Genomic DNA, 14,835 nt, shown 5'->3' with positions numbered 1-14,835 from the left:
ACGGCGGTCGGAAAAGAGAGGGAATCGCCTCCAAACTGTAACTCAAAAATAGCCACAAGAGGGTCGTCCTCCAACTGTCTTTCCCCTGCCATGATCAAGAAAAGTATACATATTATCACATTCAAAGATACTGTATTTGTTGCTTCATAGAACTCAAATACTTGTTCCGACTATGTTGGGAAAGTGCTTTAGAGGGCAAGTTGGTAGAAAGAAAGCTATCATGATCTTCACAGGTTTTTAATCATTGTGAGGTTTTTTTTTATTTGGTCACATGTTTATTTTTCTAAGCATGATTTCTTAAACTGTCGTGTTTCAGTCCCGTTGCTCTCGATTCTGGTCCTATTTAAACAAATTAATTACAAAGGAAAAAGTCACCGGTTTTTAAAGTTATGTAATTAATGATTCGTTGGTAAATGGTAGTGATTTCTTACCCGATTGCTGAGAAAGTATGAATGCTTGTACGCAAGCAACCAGTTGACCAAACGGCTTAAGTAATGACGATTTAAATGCCTTACCAAAGGGCACTAGCGCACTAATTGGGAATCGAACCCGGGTCACCGGAATACGAAACCCCACTCTACTGACTGAGCTATCGTGTTAACATTATTCATGCAAATATTAATACAGATAGATATTTATGTTTTTCCAACAAACCTCATTTTCATCACTGGGAGGAAATTCAAATGTGAAAGAGTCTACCCAGTTGCCGATGCTGTCAGGACCACTTTGGACGACCACACCCGTTACATAAGACTTTGTCTTGAGTCGAACCTGCAGAGGAAACACCAAAGAGACGAATCGTAACTGCAATGTTATATTAATAAATAAAAAATGACTAACGTTGCTACTCTGTTGAAAATACGAAATGTGTTGAAAGAGATTCAATTATTACTGAACTAAAAAAATGGGGAGAAATTATTTTAACTATATTTTTCATAGGAACGAGCCCCCTTTCCGTTGTCCGAAAATAATGCCAATCGTAAATTCTTTTTTTCTGAAACATGACTACCCCACTTTTTTAAAATGAGAACCTGTTTTGGGGAAGCTTTTTTTTTTGGGGGGGGGGATATGCGAATATTTTGAGTCCCTATTCATCCAAATAAAATCCCAGATCCACTCATGAATGGTGTTACCGTGAGCACTGGTGCTGGATCGTTCGGTTCTGGAACCCATGCTGAGGGGCCATTAAGCCTGGCGTGAGTTGCGGCGTGTTGTTGGTCAATTAGGGTAGAAGAGTACAGACTATCATCGGGAATCCAACCCCCTTCTAACCCTAATGGGCTAAGACAATGACCTATATCAATTGTAATGTTGAAAAGAAAACGGACCTTGTTTCATAATGTGATATATTTCAGTAATTTCATTATATATATATATATATATATATATATATATATATATATATATATATATATATATATATATATTATGAAAGAAATTGATGAAATGGATGAATATTGTGAAAGAAATGGATGAAAAGAACAATGGTAATTTCACACACACACACACCCTCACGCACACCCACACACACGTACACATATAAGTTTTTCATCGGTTACTCGATGTTTAAGAACACCTCAATGGAAGTAAGTCTTTAAGAAAAAATTTTTATCCGTTCTTGTTTAGTAATGTGATCGGGGTGGTAGAATTGTAGCAAATATATTTTTTGATAATCCACTGATAATTGATGATTTCTGTCGAGATTCATTAACATACCTTCTCCAAACATAGGCTGAACTTTGATTTTGAAACCCGCACCGACGCCTTCCGAATTTGTTTCGAAGCGTATTCGAGCTTCAGTAGACCAAAGGACGAAGTCAGACGGCATGTCAACTCCTGTGAAAATTGCTGGGATACTGTCCTCAGCACCCGGGAGAGCGTCCTCTACGGTAAGAGTGTCTCCATCGTCTATGAGATGAAACTCAATGAAATGCACCATTACACCATATCCCGATGACACCCCTACTTCCCATTCAACGTATGCCTCGTTCTCATAATGGAGAGGGTAATACGGCGACATAAGCAGCTTAGACCCATCATTGGCCAGGACAATTTTATCTAAAGCAGGAGGGGGAAGGGGTCGAGATTTAAACAAACATCTTGAGGTCGAAGTCCACTTGAAAACTCAATTACATTTTATATTACCGATCCTCTAAGTAATGGTAATGTTAAAGGTAACTTTGAAACGATAGTAGAGAAATAGTTGACCTTGTAGTATCTGTATTTATAAAAAAATTCTACTGATAGAATTAATAAATACACTAGGCTCGTGAATGTGTGTAGTAATGGCGATGATCTAAATTGATAAGGTAGTCACAATAGTCACAGTGGTCATTGATCAGAAAAAAATGGTGATATGGCGCATGCATTTTCACTTCGGGCAGTCATTAACCAATCTATTTCAATTTCGATATGATGATACCTAATAGTATAGTTTTAAAGAATCAAGTGAGACCATTCGTATTTATTTAGAATGAATAAGATTTTAAAGATATTTAACAGCCCTATTGGAACATCGAGCAAAGGAAAGAAAACGATTGTTACTAATCTACGAATCGTGGGACATTTCGTGGAAAAGAATGACCATTCAAATAACAATGCTCTAGTTATATATCATTGTCTACTCACCAATCTCAGCGGTGATATTAATTATAAAGCTCCCATCTTTTGCAAGTTGGTAACTTTCAACTTTAATCCACATGTACTGTTTGGTGATTTGAAGATCTGTGAGCACCGTGTCTTGTTCGTCAATTTTCGATTCGCCGCCGGAAAACACTTCGTATACACTCGAAAAGGGAGCGGTTCCATTTCCGATGCTTAACTTATCCAGACCCTCAGCAATATGAAAGTCTTCGAAGTGAACATTGAAGTGGTAAAGTGGAGGAACGCGAAAGATCCATGTCATGATACTAGAATGAGGATATTCTCCTGGGTGATTTGGTGATTTCAATATCGTTTCATTACGTGGTGAAACAGGTATGACATCTCCTGGTAAATGGTCACCAGTAGGGTAGTCTTGATCTGAAGGGGGATAAAAACATAGTCTTATGTTTGTTAAGTGTCATCAGGTAATTAGTATCAAAAGACCCAAACAGGTTTTCATTTGCCCCTTTATTTATCTGGCATGGTTGAAATGAATAAATGAGTAGATAACATTTATTCATTTGACAATGACAGTTGGGATTATTGACAATATAGAATTTGTCTTAACGTGAAAGATAGCACAATGAAATATGAAATTAAACAGGTAGGAATAGTCTTCAGAAAAGAATGAAATGAATGTGAATTGTCTGATACATGATTTGACAGAGGAAATATGAATACATATATGACTTACCGACTGATTTAAATAACATCAGATTGGATATCCAATAATGACACATAAAAAATAATATACCTACCATCTTTCTCCACCACACTAAGCTCCACCTCAATGATGCTGTCCTCGCCTTCGTCGAATCCATAGAAACCAATGAAAACTCGTGATAGATTGATGATGACATCATCTAGAGGGCGTGGCCCGGAAGTATCACTTTGACACGTTCCTGAAGAAACGGCATACCTGTACTGCTCGTATCGTAGGTAAGTCCAACCATCAGCGATCATGAAGAAATCTAGATTAACACTGTAAAAACAAATGATAATTAGGAAACATGTCATGATTAGAAGTCACTGATATCTAAATATGTATACGATTAGGTTAGGTGAATATTTGAGGAGCTTGTTTCGGAAAGGTGTTAGACCAATTTTTTCATCAAATTATTTGGTCGCAATCTGTACACTTTTACTAGCTCTAGAAGAAAAAAAATCAATGAAAATTTGAAATTCCCATGAAAAACCATTTAGAAATGGGCGAAGAAAATGTACTTTATTTTTCAAAAGGGGATAGGTCCATGTTAGTTTATTTTAATTAGGGGTTAGGTCCACTTTTAGCCATTAAGAGAAAATTAAGGTTTTTTTTAATTCACTCATATTGCAGTGTTTCTGAAAGCAATAAGCTTTGATTTAACATAATAATTCACTATGAGAATGTAAAATCACATTTAGAAGAAATCTGCGGTTCTCCATTATTTTTTTCCCAATTTTTATTTTTTTGATCTAACCCCTTTTGAAAATAAACTGAACCACTTCCACTTTTAAAACAAAATATTGAGACTACTTGCAATGTTGGTTTCGTGAGCACTGTAATAATTTACATTTTAAAAAACGGAAGTCGATGCCACAACGATTCCTCATAAGCAAAAAGAAATAGATGTGCGCAATTACATAAAGGCACGCATAGAAAATTTCAAAAGAAAAAAATTAAGACCTGCAGATTTTTTCTAAATGTAATCTTACATTCTCATGTTCGGGTATTATGCTATGTAAAGATTATAACATTTAGAATATCTGCAATATAGGGGAATAAAAAAAAAACATCTTTAATTTTCTCAGAAGGGAAAAGAGAAGACTAATTTAATCCCTTGTGGACATAATCCTTTAAATTCTAGATGAAGAGACTGTGGTACTAGGATCCAAGGGACATGGTTGACATCCGTGTACTTTCAAAATAACATCACAAAATCATATCCAATCCGTTCATCACCCTCCTCTCCCCCCCCAAAAAAAAAAAAAAATCTTACTCCATTTCCAGTTTCAGAAATTTTATTCGGATGTTTGTTCCAGGAGGCGCGCCAACAGTCCAAGATGCGGAGTATACATTTGACGTCGGCACTGGACGTTCTGCAGACCCATCGTAGGAGAAGTTATAAGGGACTCCTGGAGTCAGGGTGATGTTAGCTAAAAAATAAAGGAAGATATCGACATTTTCAATCGAATAGCGTTTTAGCTTGCTATACAGATATTTAACAAAATGAGAGATAAAAACACACGAAGTTTTCGGTTTTCTGTGAACGAAATTATTTGCAACATTGGTCCAATTTATCTAGAATGTATTGACCCTTTGGCGCTTATTTGATACATTTCTGATTGATATATTTCGAAGTCATGTTCACGTTGATAGTAATGATAATAAAGGATTTGGATAGAGCACTTATCCTCGTTGTTATGTGCTCAAGGCGCTCCGCTCCGATTCCGGTGCTCACAGCTTTTTGAGGAATCACTTCCTAAGCACCAATTTGCCTCACCTGGGTTGAGTGCAGCACAATGAGGGTAAATTCCTTGCTTAAAGAAAACACTCTGTGGCTGGGAATCGAGCCCATATCCCTCAGATGGAAAGACGATAGTCTCAATCACTAGACCACGACGCCCCCACATTAATGATGATAATGATAATAATGAGACTTGCAAAGCGCAAAATCCATTCTGTAGAGTGCTCAAGGCGCATAAAGAGCTAAGAGTTTGTGAAAGTTTCGACAGGAAGGCTATTCCACAAAGTGGGGCATGCAAAAGCAAATGATCTTTCCCCCCAAGTTTTTGAAACTTTCGGAATGACAAGTAAGCCAGAGGTGGATGAGCGCAAAGATCTGCCTGGTCTGTAGTGATTGGTAAATGAAAGACGTTGGATGCATTGTTTGAAAATGGAAATAAGGGTTTGGTAATAATACAATTTTTTTATTCTTCAATATTTTACAGTACAGCCAGGTTGTGAATTAATATATATATATCTTTTACAATTCTCCTATAGCCGAAAGAAAAGCTTCCAACTTCTTCGTTTTGCTTTTACAGATTTTTAAAAATATCAATATTGATTATGAATAGTGCTATTGATCAGCCCGAGTCGCAGCCAACTTGAAAAATTGGCTATTCACTTGGTGAAATTAAGCTTACAACTTCTTCGTTTTGCTTTTCCAGATTTTTAAAAATATCAATATTGATTATGAGTAGTGCTACTGATCAGCCGGAGTAGCATCCAGCTTGTAAAAATTGGCTATTCACTTGGTGAAATTAAGCTTACACCGATTATGTTCAGCGACCTTATCAGGGGGGGGGGGGGGGTGAGGAAGTAAAAACTTACGCTTTATTTCTGTGATTCGTAATTTGAAGCCACTCTGCTCTTCGTTGATTTTGTAGCTATTGGCAAACATAAGCCACATCCATCTCCCTGTGCTTTCAACAGGGAATGCATCAAACTGGGTAGTTGTATCAACCAGACGATGTAGTACAGTGTCTCTATTCCCAACCTCCTTGCCATCTCCAATGTATAGTATGGCACTCCTGGTCAAACGAGAAGTTCCCCCAAGTCGTTAACACATAGGTTTATCTTGGCCAGCTCGGAAGGTTTTCACCACTTGCATAATGGTGTTTGTTTGGTGCGGGTATTTGGGGGTGGGTTGGGCTATGACGAGTGGGCTGTTCCCCTTGGCAATGTATTATATTCACAATATGATTTTGCAATGTACTGTTATAATTATTCTTTTTGTATTCTTAAACTCAATTTCCTGAATAATATCTGACTTTTATCCGATCCAAAGTTCATCATAGATGTAATTTGTTTGTTCGAAATTGCTCACCTTCAAACATGATCAATGCAAAAAGTAAGGTAAGTTATGCAAGCAGAGATTAAGAATTTAGTTTAAATTTACGGATGAGTATTCTTATTCAGGAATATCTAACTATTATAAGTTTAAACTTTTTAAAGAAATTTAATTTGAACTTTTAAATCTGCAAGTAAATGAACTTCTCACCTGTCAGTGGTTGTGAATTCTTTCAGGTACATCCCCAGACACGCGCCTTCTTCTGCTTGGAATACGTAAGATACCAGTGTATTCGATTTAAGATACACAACCGCTGCTCCTTGCTTATAGCTTGGAAGATGTACTTTTCCATGTTGCTTCACATTTGTATGATCGCAGAAATCTCTCTCTGGTTCATAGTCCACACCTTCGTCTTTAAAGAATGTAATATATATATAGAATTGTAGAAAAGGAAAGAATGGCACATTATTTGCAACCTATATTCCCTATTCATTAATATTCAAATTCGCCAACAGTCATATAGGAACAGGGCCCTGGGATGTTTTTTTTAAACATGGGGTGCTGGTTTAAATTTGACAAGCAAAAAAAAATGCTTTTTCAATACAAACTGAAGGACATTTTGGTCCAGAGAAATTTAACCCCCCAAAAAAAGGTTGGTCTTAAAATGTTTAACGTTTTATTATTAAAAAGGTCAACCCCCCTCCCCCGTCAAACATTGTCCTTGTTTACAACTATAGGTAAAATATTGTCAATTATCCGCCCCGTCCATTTCCGGAACGTTGAGAATCTTTTGTCAAAAATGCCTTCATTACAGAGCAGTCTTTGTCGAAAATCGGAGAATCAAGCTTTGCAGGGGCCGCGGAAACGCGGGGCTGGGTAAAAAGGTAAATAATGATCATCTGATTGTGATTTTTTTTCATAGCCCCCCCCCCCTTCAAAACCATTCCGCGGCCCCTGTGTCTACCCTGCGGCCGCCGCAGAAATCTCTCAAATTCAGGTATTTACGGCCATTGTAAGCCCGCCTTGGAGCAAATGTTATTGAGGTTTTACCGTAGTAGTTCAACTGCCTCGCATCCACGATTCCCCATCGTAAGTCAGTGGCGGCGGAACCTTTGGAATGGACGAAGTATTTTGAGGGGTCAAACCATTTTAATACACAAAAGTCCGCCTATTGTAATCATTATCTGATCGGGTCTCGTAACATAAAGCTATTAGCGATTGTTCACTGAGCTGTATTTTTTTACGGCTGATCATACAATAATGAATGCAATCAATCGTGGAAATCAACCCCATGGCCAATCGCTATAAAGCCCCTCTTACACCTTCAAGGATGCAACACGGATCTCACTCCGTTGTGATCCGGGTGTCAAATTAGTATTGCCGGAGTGTCCCGGAGTGAAAACGGATTTGACTAGGTATTTACACGCAGGGGCGGATCCAGGTTTCGCCAATGGGGGGGGGGGGCCGGAATTTCTTTCAGCCATATTTTCCCTGATCGGCCGCTCGAATATGATTTTTGCCGGGATTTTTTGTTTCTTTGAAGGGGAAGTCCTAATGGTCACTTTTTAGCTTTATTCTTATGACACATAAATGTATAATACCATGACCCTTATTTATATAATGCGAGCGCGAAGCGCGAGCTAATATTTTTGGAAATCTTATGTACTTTTTCCTAAAATTTTGAACATTCTGGGAAGTGTTTGTTTTCCTGAAAAAAAATGCGTATGCAAGTTAATAACTACGACGAACCTAAAGAGTGAGCAGAAATGAAGTGATGGAAAAGGTACTGTTAAATACTTGCTTGCAATTAGCCATGAATACGTTACACATTTTTAAAAATCAAATAATGCGAGCGCAACGGGCGAGCCGAAATTTTTAGACATTTTAACCTAAGGAATTGAAATTCTTAGCACGTTTTGTAACTTAACAGAATAGGTATATAATCAAACATGCGAGCACGAAGCGTGAGCAAAAAATTTCCAGGTTTAGACCTACTGAACAAAACACTCTATTCAATTAGTGTTTGTAAATCATGAGTAAGTGGGAATCTTCCTTACATTAATAATGCGAGCGCAGAGCGCGAGCAGAAAATTTTTGTATACGTTTTGTACTCCTCGAAATTGTACCTGTTATGGACTGCTTGCATTTAGCCATGAAGATGTTACATATTTCAACATTCAAATATTGCGAGCGCGAAGCGCGAGCTGAAAATTTTTGACCTTTTTTACCTGAATAATGGAAATGCTAAGCACTTTTGGTAATCTTGGAAGATAATCTGAGTATACAAACTAAACTTTATTGATGCGAGCGCGAAGCGCGAGCGAAAAAATTCTGGACACTCTATTCATGTTTCATCATGAAAAGGATAAGTTATTTATCCGCGAGAATACACTTTTGATTTTGTGATCTGAAACTGGATAATGATTTAAATAGAGAACAATCTGCGTATCTGAATTAACGTGTGTTTTAGATTTCGGCCTAGAATTTTGGGTTTTCTAAGTACCTTTCTTATCATGAAAATCAATAAAGCGAGCTGAAAGCGCGAGCTAAAAATATATGATATTCCGATCTAAGAAAGGGTCAATTTAAGCTCTGTATTGCAAACACTTTGTGGGAAAATTGTGAATTGTGATGGATCACAGTTAAAAAGAGCTGATGTATTTTATTATTATTACCTTGAGTTTTTACATAGGACCGGGACATTCTATAAGGGCATTATGTCATCATATGAAAATGATGACTATCTTCATATTTCTCTTCCCAAGCATGAGAGCGCGAAATATGTTAATATTATGGCCTGAAAACTGGACAATGTCATTTAAAGCACTTTTGTAATTATGAATAAGATGCATGATATCTATCAATTAGAGCAGAAATCGCGAGCCGAAATTTTTGATAAACTGCCATCAAAGTAGTTTGATTTAGAATTAATAATGGGATATACATAACTCACTATTCAAAATGCTAGCGTGCAGCGCTAGCTGATACGTTTTGACAATCTGACTTGAATAGGGAACTTTTTGAGAACTTTATGGAATACAGGAAAATAATAGGTACCTGACAAGTTTTCATTCAAATTTTGCGAGCGCGCAGCGCGAGCAGAAAATGATAATATTCAGACCATAACACAGACATTTTTAAAGAGCACCTTTTTTAAATCAATTTGTAAATCAAACAAAATAATGAAAGTTCAAAATTTTATATCCTAACAAATAGATTTTTTCAAAAAATTATTTTCAAAGTCTTCCCCTCATGTTATATTATTCAATCATGTTCCTCCTCTTACGTTTGTCTTTCTTCTTTTCTCCTCTCTTTTCCCTTCCTTTTCTTTTTTCCTTTCTTGTTCCTTTTTTTTCTTCTTTTTTTTGCTCCGCCAATAGGGGGGGGGGGGCGACCCCTCGTGCCCCCCCTGGATCCGCCTATGTACATGGACATGTACAGAAAAGTTCAAGGATAGACAAGATAGCACTAGGAATCTGCTTTATAAGCTACCGGGAGTCAACACGGAATACACTGACGTTACTGGGTCCTCACACGGACCATCAGGGTGGCTTAGGTTCTCTACTAGGATATTGGCCAAGATTGAAGTTTCTTTCGTTTTTTTTGCAACGTCTGAAGTGTACATTATAGCCCCTTTTACACCTTCAACATGCTCAAAGATGCCACACGGATCATCACGGATCTCATTCCATGATTGTACCGAATTGATATTTTTCTACCATTGCCGGAGTGAATACGGATTCAACTGGGTACTTACACGGAAATGTTCCAAAAAGAGCGGTTTCTACAAACATAGACAAGGTAGCACTGGGGATCTGCTTAATAAGCTATACCGGGGTGGGGGGGGGGTGTTTCATGAAAGTTGTCAACACTGACTAAATTGTCGGTGCTGACAATTTCAGTGAAATCCTTGGTTTCGATTGGCTGTGAGGCACTTGCCTCTGAAAGTTACTATGGTAACTGTCGGAGAAAGCTAACTTGTCAGTGCTGACAACTTTCATGAAACGCTCCTCCGAAGTCAACACGGAATACACGGATGTTACTGGGTTCTTACACGGACCTTAACGATCTCTACTGGGATATCTATAGAGCATTGGCCAGGTTTGAAGTTTCTTTCATTTTGTAAACGTCTGAAGCGAGCACATACATGGACATGAACACGGACTATTGTTCATGTACGCAGACAATGGAAAAAAAAACTTTCGACCCCGAAAACAGCCGGTATTAACAAGGACCCCCGATTTTTAAAAGGAGCTTCCCGGATGCATTCGGTAGATACACGGATGTAAAAGGTGGCTACAAGGATGAACACGGATGATTGTCCCGGGATTGTCCGTCCGTGTACACCAGGATAAAAAAATTCTTCCTGATATGCCGGTACATCAAGGATGATGCCGGATGAGAAGCAAGTATGTTCACGGATGACCCCACGGATTGACAATCCTAGATGATCTGTGATTCATTCGTGAAGGTGTAAAAGGGGCTTATAGAGTAATCGTTACCAGAACTTTCCGGCCCCACCGTACCGTCGAAACTGATCAAAATCACATTTTTATACCGATTGCGCTAACGGTGACAGAGAACCCATGATTGCCCTCTACGTCTGTCGGTGTGAATGAATCTGTAGTGAAGAGCAGCCACGATGTTTGATGTCTCGTTCTGATCCCATCGGTGCCTATTGGTCTATCTTTCTCCCATATTCCAGCCGTCGGTCGTTCGTCACCACTCAACGTGATCAATCTCGTCTCCTCCAATCCGGGCTCGCTGCCGAAGCCAACGTGAAGGAAATCGAAGCCGCGCTCGAGGCCGAAACGTGTGAATTCGAGGAGTGCACTCTTGTTATCAGGGACGTGTATCAACCAAGTGATCTTCAGGTTGTCACCGTAAGATCCAGGCGTTTCAGGATAGTCTATGACAACCCTGTCGGATGCGGATAGGTTTAGTACTCTCTCGGTGGATCCTGTATGCATTACAAACAGAGACAGTTCAAGACAATTGCATAGATGTCATCAGTTCACCAATTTTTATAGTCCCGACAAGTTGTCAGATCTGGGTCCCGTGACACAAAGGTTAGCGATCGATCGTACGCTTGATTTTCACAATTGATTGTACATTGTAGTCTATGGAATCAATCGTAGAAAAATGTTCTACGATCATTGCTAAGCTTTGTGTTACGGGCCCCTGGCAACTATCATCGGTTTCTAATGGTTAAGAAGCGCAGATGTCTGACTATTACTACGGTATATCATGACAATTAATTTATCATTGTAGACAATGTCTTTTTATTAGACCGTCCTTTGCATTCAAAAGATCTATGCAAACAAAGTATCTAAATTTTGACCACATTCAGCAATGAGGCAGTCCGTTTACGATGGAAAATTAACATCATCATGTTTCAGGACATATTCACTTTTAGAAATAAAAAAGTTTCAGATATTGTTTTCGCTTCTTTTTATTGATAGAAAATAATATTTTTTTAACCATCACAAGTTCGAATATGGAGAACGTGGAATCTTCAAAATAGGCCTACTAGATGGGGAACGCCTTAAGTTCAGTTATCGGAGACTTGTGCTCGAAAATATTTTAGTATGAAAATCACACAGTAAATCTATGATTTGCTTTACAGTATACAGAAAATCATGATGGTAATTTTGTTTTGATGACATAGTTCATAAATTAATGTTCATGATTTGTTACTGCACTGAATTATTCTGCAATATATCGAGTCTGTGATCATGATGATCGGGGTGTCCATCAAACCTGTTTTTTTTAAATAAACAGGCATTTCGATCATAAAACTTATGTATTTCTAGAGGCTTTTAAGGGAACGTGCTCTTTTGCTGGTTCAACTCCGACATCAATTTCGGCGTCTGGTTGAGTAATGTTTGCAGGGTAATTAGTATCGACAGGTCTATCTGTCAAATTTTATCACCCTAATAAGCATCGAGAATCGTGCCAGACGAATGTAGATCCCGATGTCAACAGGATTACACACCCACCATAGGCATGATAGGCAAGATTGAATTGATGGAAAACAATGCAATTGCATCCAAAAGGGGACTGCACAGCATCGGGTTTCCTGATCCAATGAAATGTTGCACAAAGAATTAAAGGGATGGTCCGGGCTGAAAATATGTATATATCTCAATAAATAGAGTAAAATTCACCAAGCAAAATGCTGAAAATTTCATCAAAATCGGATAACAAATAACGAAGTTATTGAATTTTAAAGATTTGCATTATTCCGGTGAAACAGTTCTAGGCATGTGTTCATGAATATTCATTAGGTGGGCTGATGATGTCATATCCCCACTTGTTCTTTTGTATTTTATTATATGAAAATAAGGTTTATTAAAAAAAAATCCACCAAGAACTAAAACAATGGGATTGACAACTGATTAAGTGCATTAGTTATTTCCTGCCACAACTTATTTCATAATAATGGAGACACATCATTCAAACATGTATGAAAAAATGAAACATTTGTGATTTCATGTAATAACATAAGGAAAAGGAAAGTGGGATGTGACATCATCAGCTCGCCTAATGAATATTCATGACGATGTGCATATGACTGTTTTGACAAAATATTGATAAATTTTAAAATTCAATAACTTTGTCATTTGTCATCCGATTTTGATGAAATTTTCAGCATTGTGCTTCGAGAATTATTCTCTATTTATTTAGATATAAATATTTTAAGCCCGGACCAGGGAATATTAGCAATTACTTTGCAGACGCTTCATATAACGCAGATAATCATTTGTCAAAAGCCCTTCAAAGCAGCCTTTGTCGAAAATCGGTGAATCAAAACACCAGTGTCATGGTGGACTGGTCCTGTCTGAATCTTAAGGCGATGTGGTCGTCCCGGTCCCAGATGAGTGCACGGTCCACCAACTTTCGACAACGACCTCTAATCTGTCCATTGTCATTTGACGGGCCTTTTCAGTACACTGTAAAAACTGCGGTGTTAAAACTGACACCAATGGGCGTTAAAATTAGAGGAAATTAAACATAACAACAAAGAGTGTAAATGTAACAGCAAAAGGTGTTACCTATAGGTGTAAAACTAACACCACCAATTTAACACCGGTGTAAAATAACTGATGTGGTCCTCTATGTACACCGGTTAACACCACAGTTTTTGCTGTGTACATTCTGAACGTTGCAGAAAGTGTCAGTGAAGTCTATACTAAAGTACGCGGATGTACCGTCCAACACTCAACTGTGTTGCACACAGCTATTGGTAAGTTATGATCGAGCGAATTCACGAACGACCACTGATCCTATTCTGCCATTCATGAAGTCGCCCATAACTTGCAAACAAATTTGTCATGTTTATGAAACGTCGAAGTCATACTTATTTTTTTTTGGTGAAACATCCCTCTCTCGATCATACCCCACCCCGGCCTCATGACTCACTATTTAGAATCGTTTGTGATTAAGTCATATAGAGCTGAAAGTCAAGAGTCTTTGTGTGTGTGTGTGTGTGTGATGTTTGATCCATGATATATTGCGCTACGAAGTAATTTCAGGCAATTAGAAATACATGTAATTCACACTCATGCTTTATCCAAAGTCATGAGCAAACACATGTCATGTTAAAAAAGGGGAAGATAAAGATCAGCAATGGGAATGAACTTCTTAGGTTGCTGTAATAGACATTAATAAGAAGTGTTCAGCATTTCTTCAGACGAATAACAATCTGAAATTCCATCTGGAAAGTAGGTGACAACCAACTCTCTTTTGGGATTTTCTTCGTCGTTATAACCGATAGGGAGTTTCGCTCTGCAATGCAAGACAGATTCAAGGACACAGTCAATATATTGAAAGTGCCCGTCAAATGATAAAAAAAAAATGCTGGTAGGTTTTTGTCGAGAATTGGTTAACCGAAATAGCAGTTTCGTACCTAAGTTTTGGAGCTCACGATACACAGCAAAAACTGAGGTGTTATCCGGTGTACATAGAGGACCACAACAGTTATTTTACACCGGTGTTAAATTGGTGGTGTTAGCTTTACACCTGTAGGTGTTATTACAACACCTATGGTTGTTACATTTACACTCTTTGGTGTTATGTTCAGTCTCTAGGGTGTTATTTTAACACCTCAGGGTGTGGTCCTCTATTAACACCAATTGGTGTCAGTTTTAACACCACAGATTTTTCAGTGTAGGAATGTCGTTTGTTCAGAGCTCAGGATGAAACTGCTGCTTTGATTTACCGATTTTAGACAAAGACTTTTTGGTCGTACTTTGTCATGAAGGACATTTGAAAATACATTATCTTTGTAGTTAAATTTGTCGTGTGTCGTGGAACGAAAACTCCCTATTATTCTGAAAGCGACAAGTCAGTGAGTCGGGTCACCTATATGACTGTCCTGCCTCTTACCTCAAAGACACCTTCATTCATTCATTAAAAG

The 14,835-nt window shown here is 38.1% G+C and overlaps 1 protein-coding gene across 1 annotated transcript; it reads right to left on the bottom strand.

The window, feature by feature from the left end:
* Positions 1–312: 312 nt before the first annotated feature.
* LOC121432180 lies at positions 313–11,386 on the bottom strand. The gene is made up of 10 exons (XM_041630037.1): positions 10,975–11,386; positions 6,627–6,828; positions 5,957–6,156; positions 4,623–4,779; positions 3,402–3,625; positions 2,629–3,021; positions 1,717–2,058; positions 1,134–1,294; positions 655–771; positions 313–339 (listed from the first exon to the last, which is right to left on the bottom strand). Exons 1-10 carry the CDS (start codon positions 11,384–11,386, stop codon positions 313–315), a joined length of 2,235 nt encoding a protein of 744 aa, XP_041485971.1.
* Between the last annotated feature and the right edge of the window lie 3,449 nt (positions 11,387–14,835).

This window comes from Lytechinus variegatus, chromosome 18 (genome assembly GCF_018143015.1).
Source record: "Lytechinus variegatus isolate NC3 chromosome 18, Lvar_3.0, whole genome shotgun sequence".
NCBI classification, from domain to species: Eukaryota; Metazoa; Echinodermata; class Echinoidea; order Temnopleuroida; family Toxopneustidae; genus Lytechinus; species Lytechinus variegatus.
The sequence above is the reverse complement of the archived record's forward strand: the minus strand, read 5'-3'. Positions and strand labels throughout refer to the sequence as shown.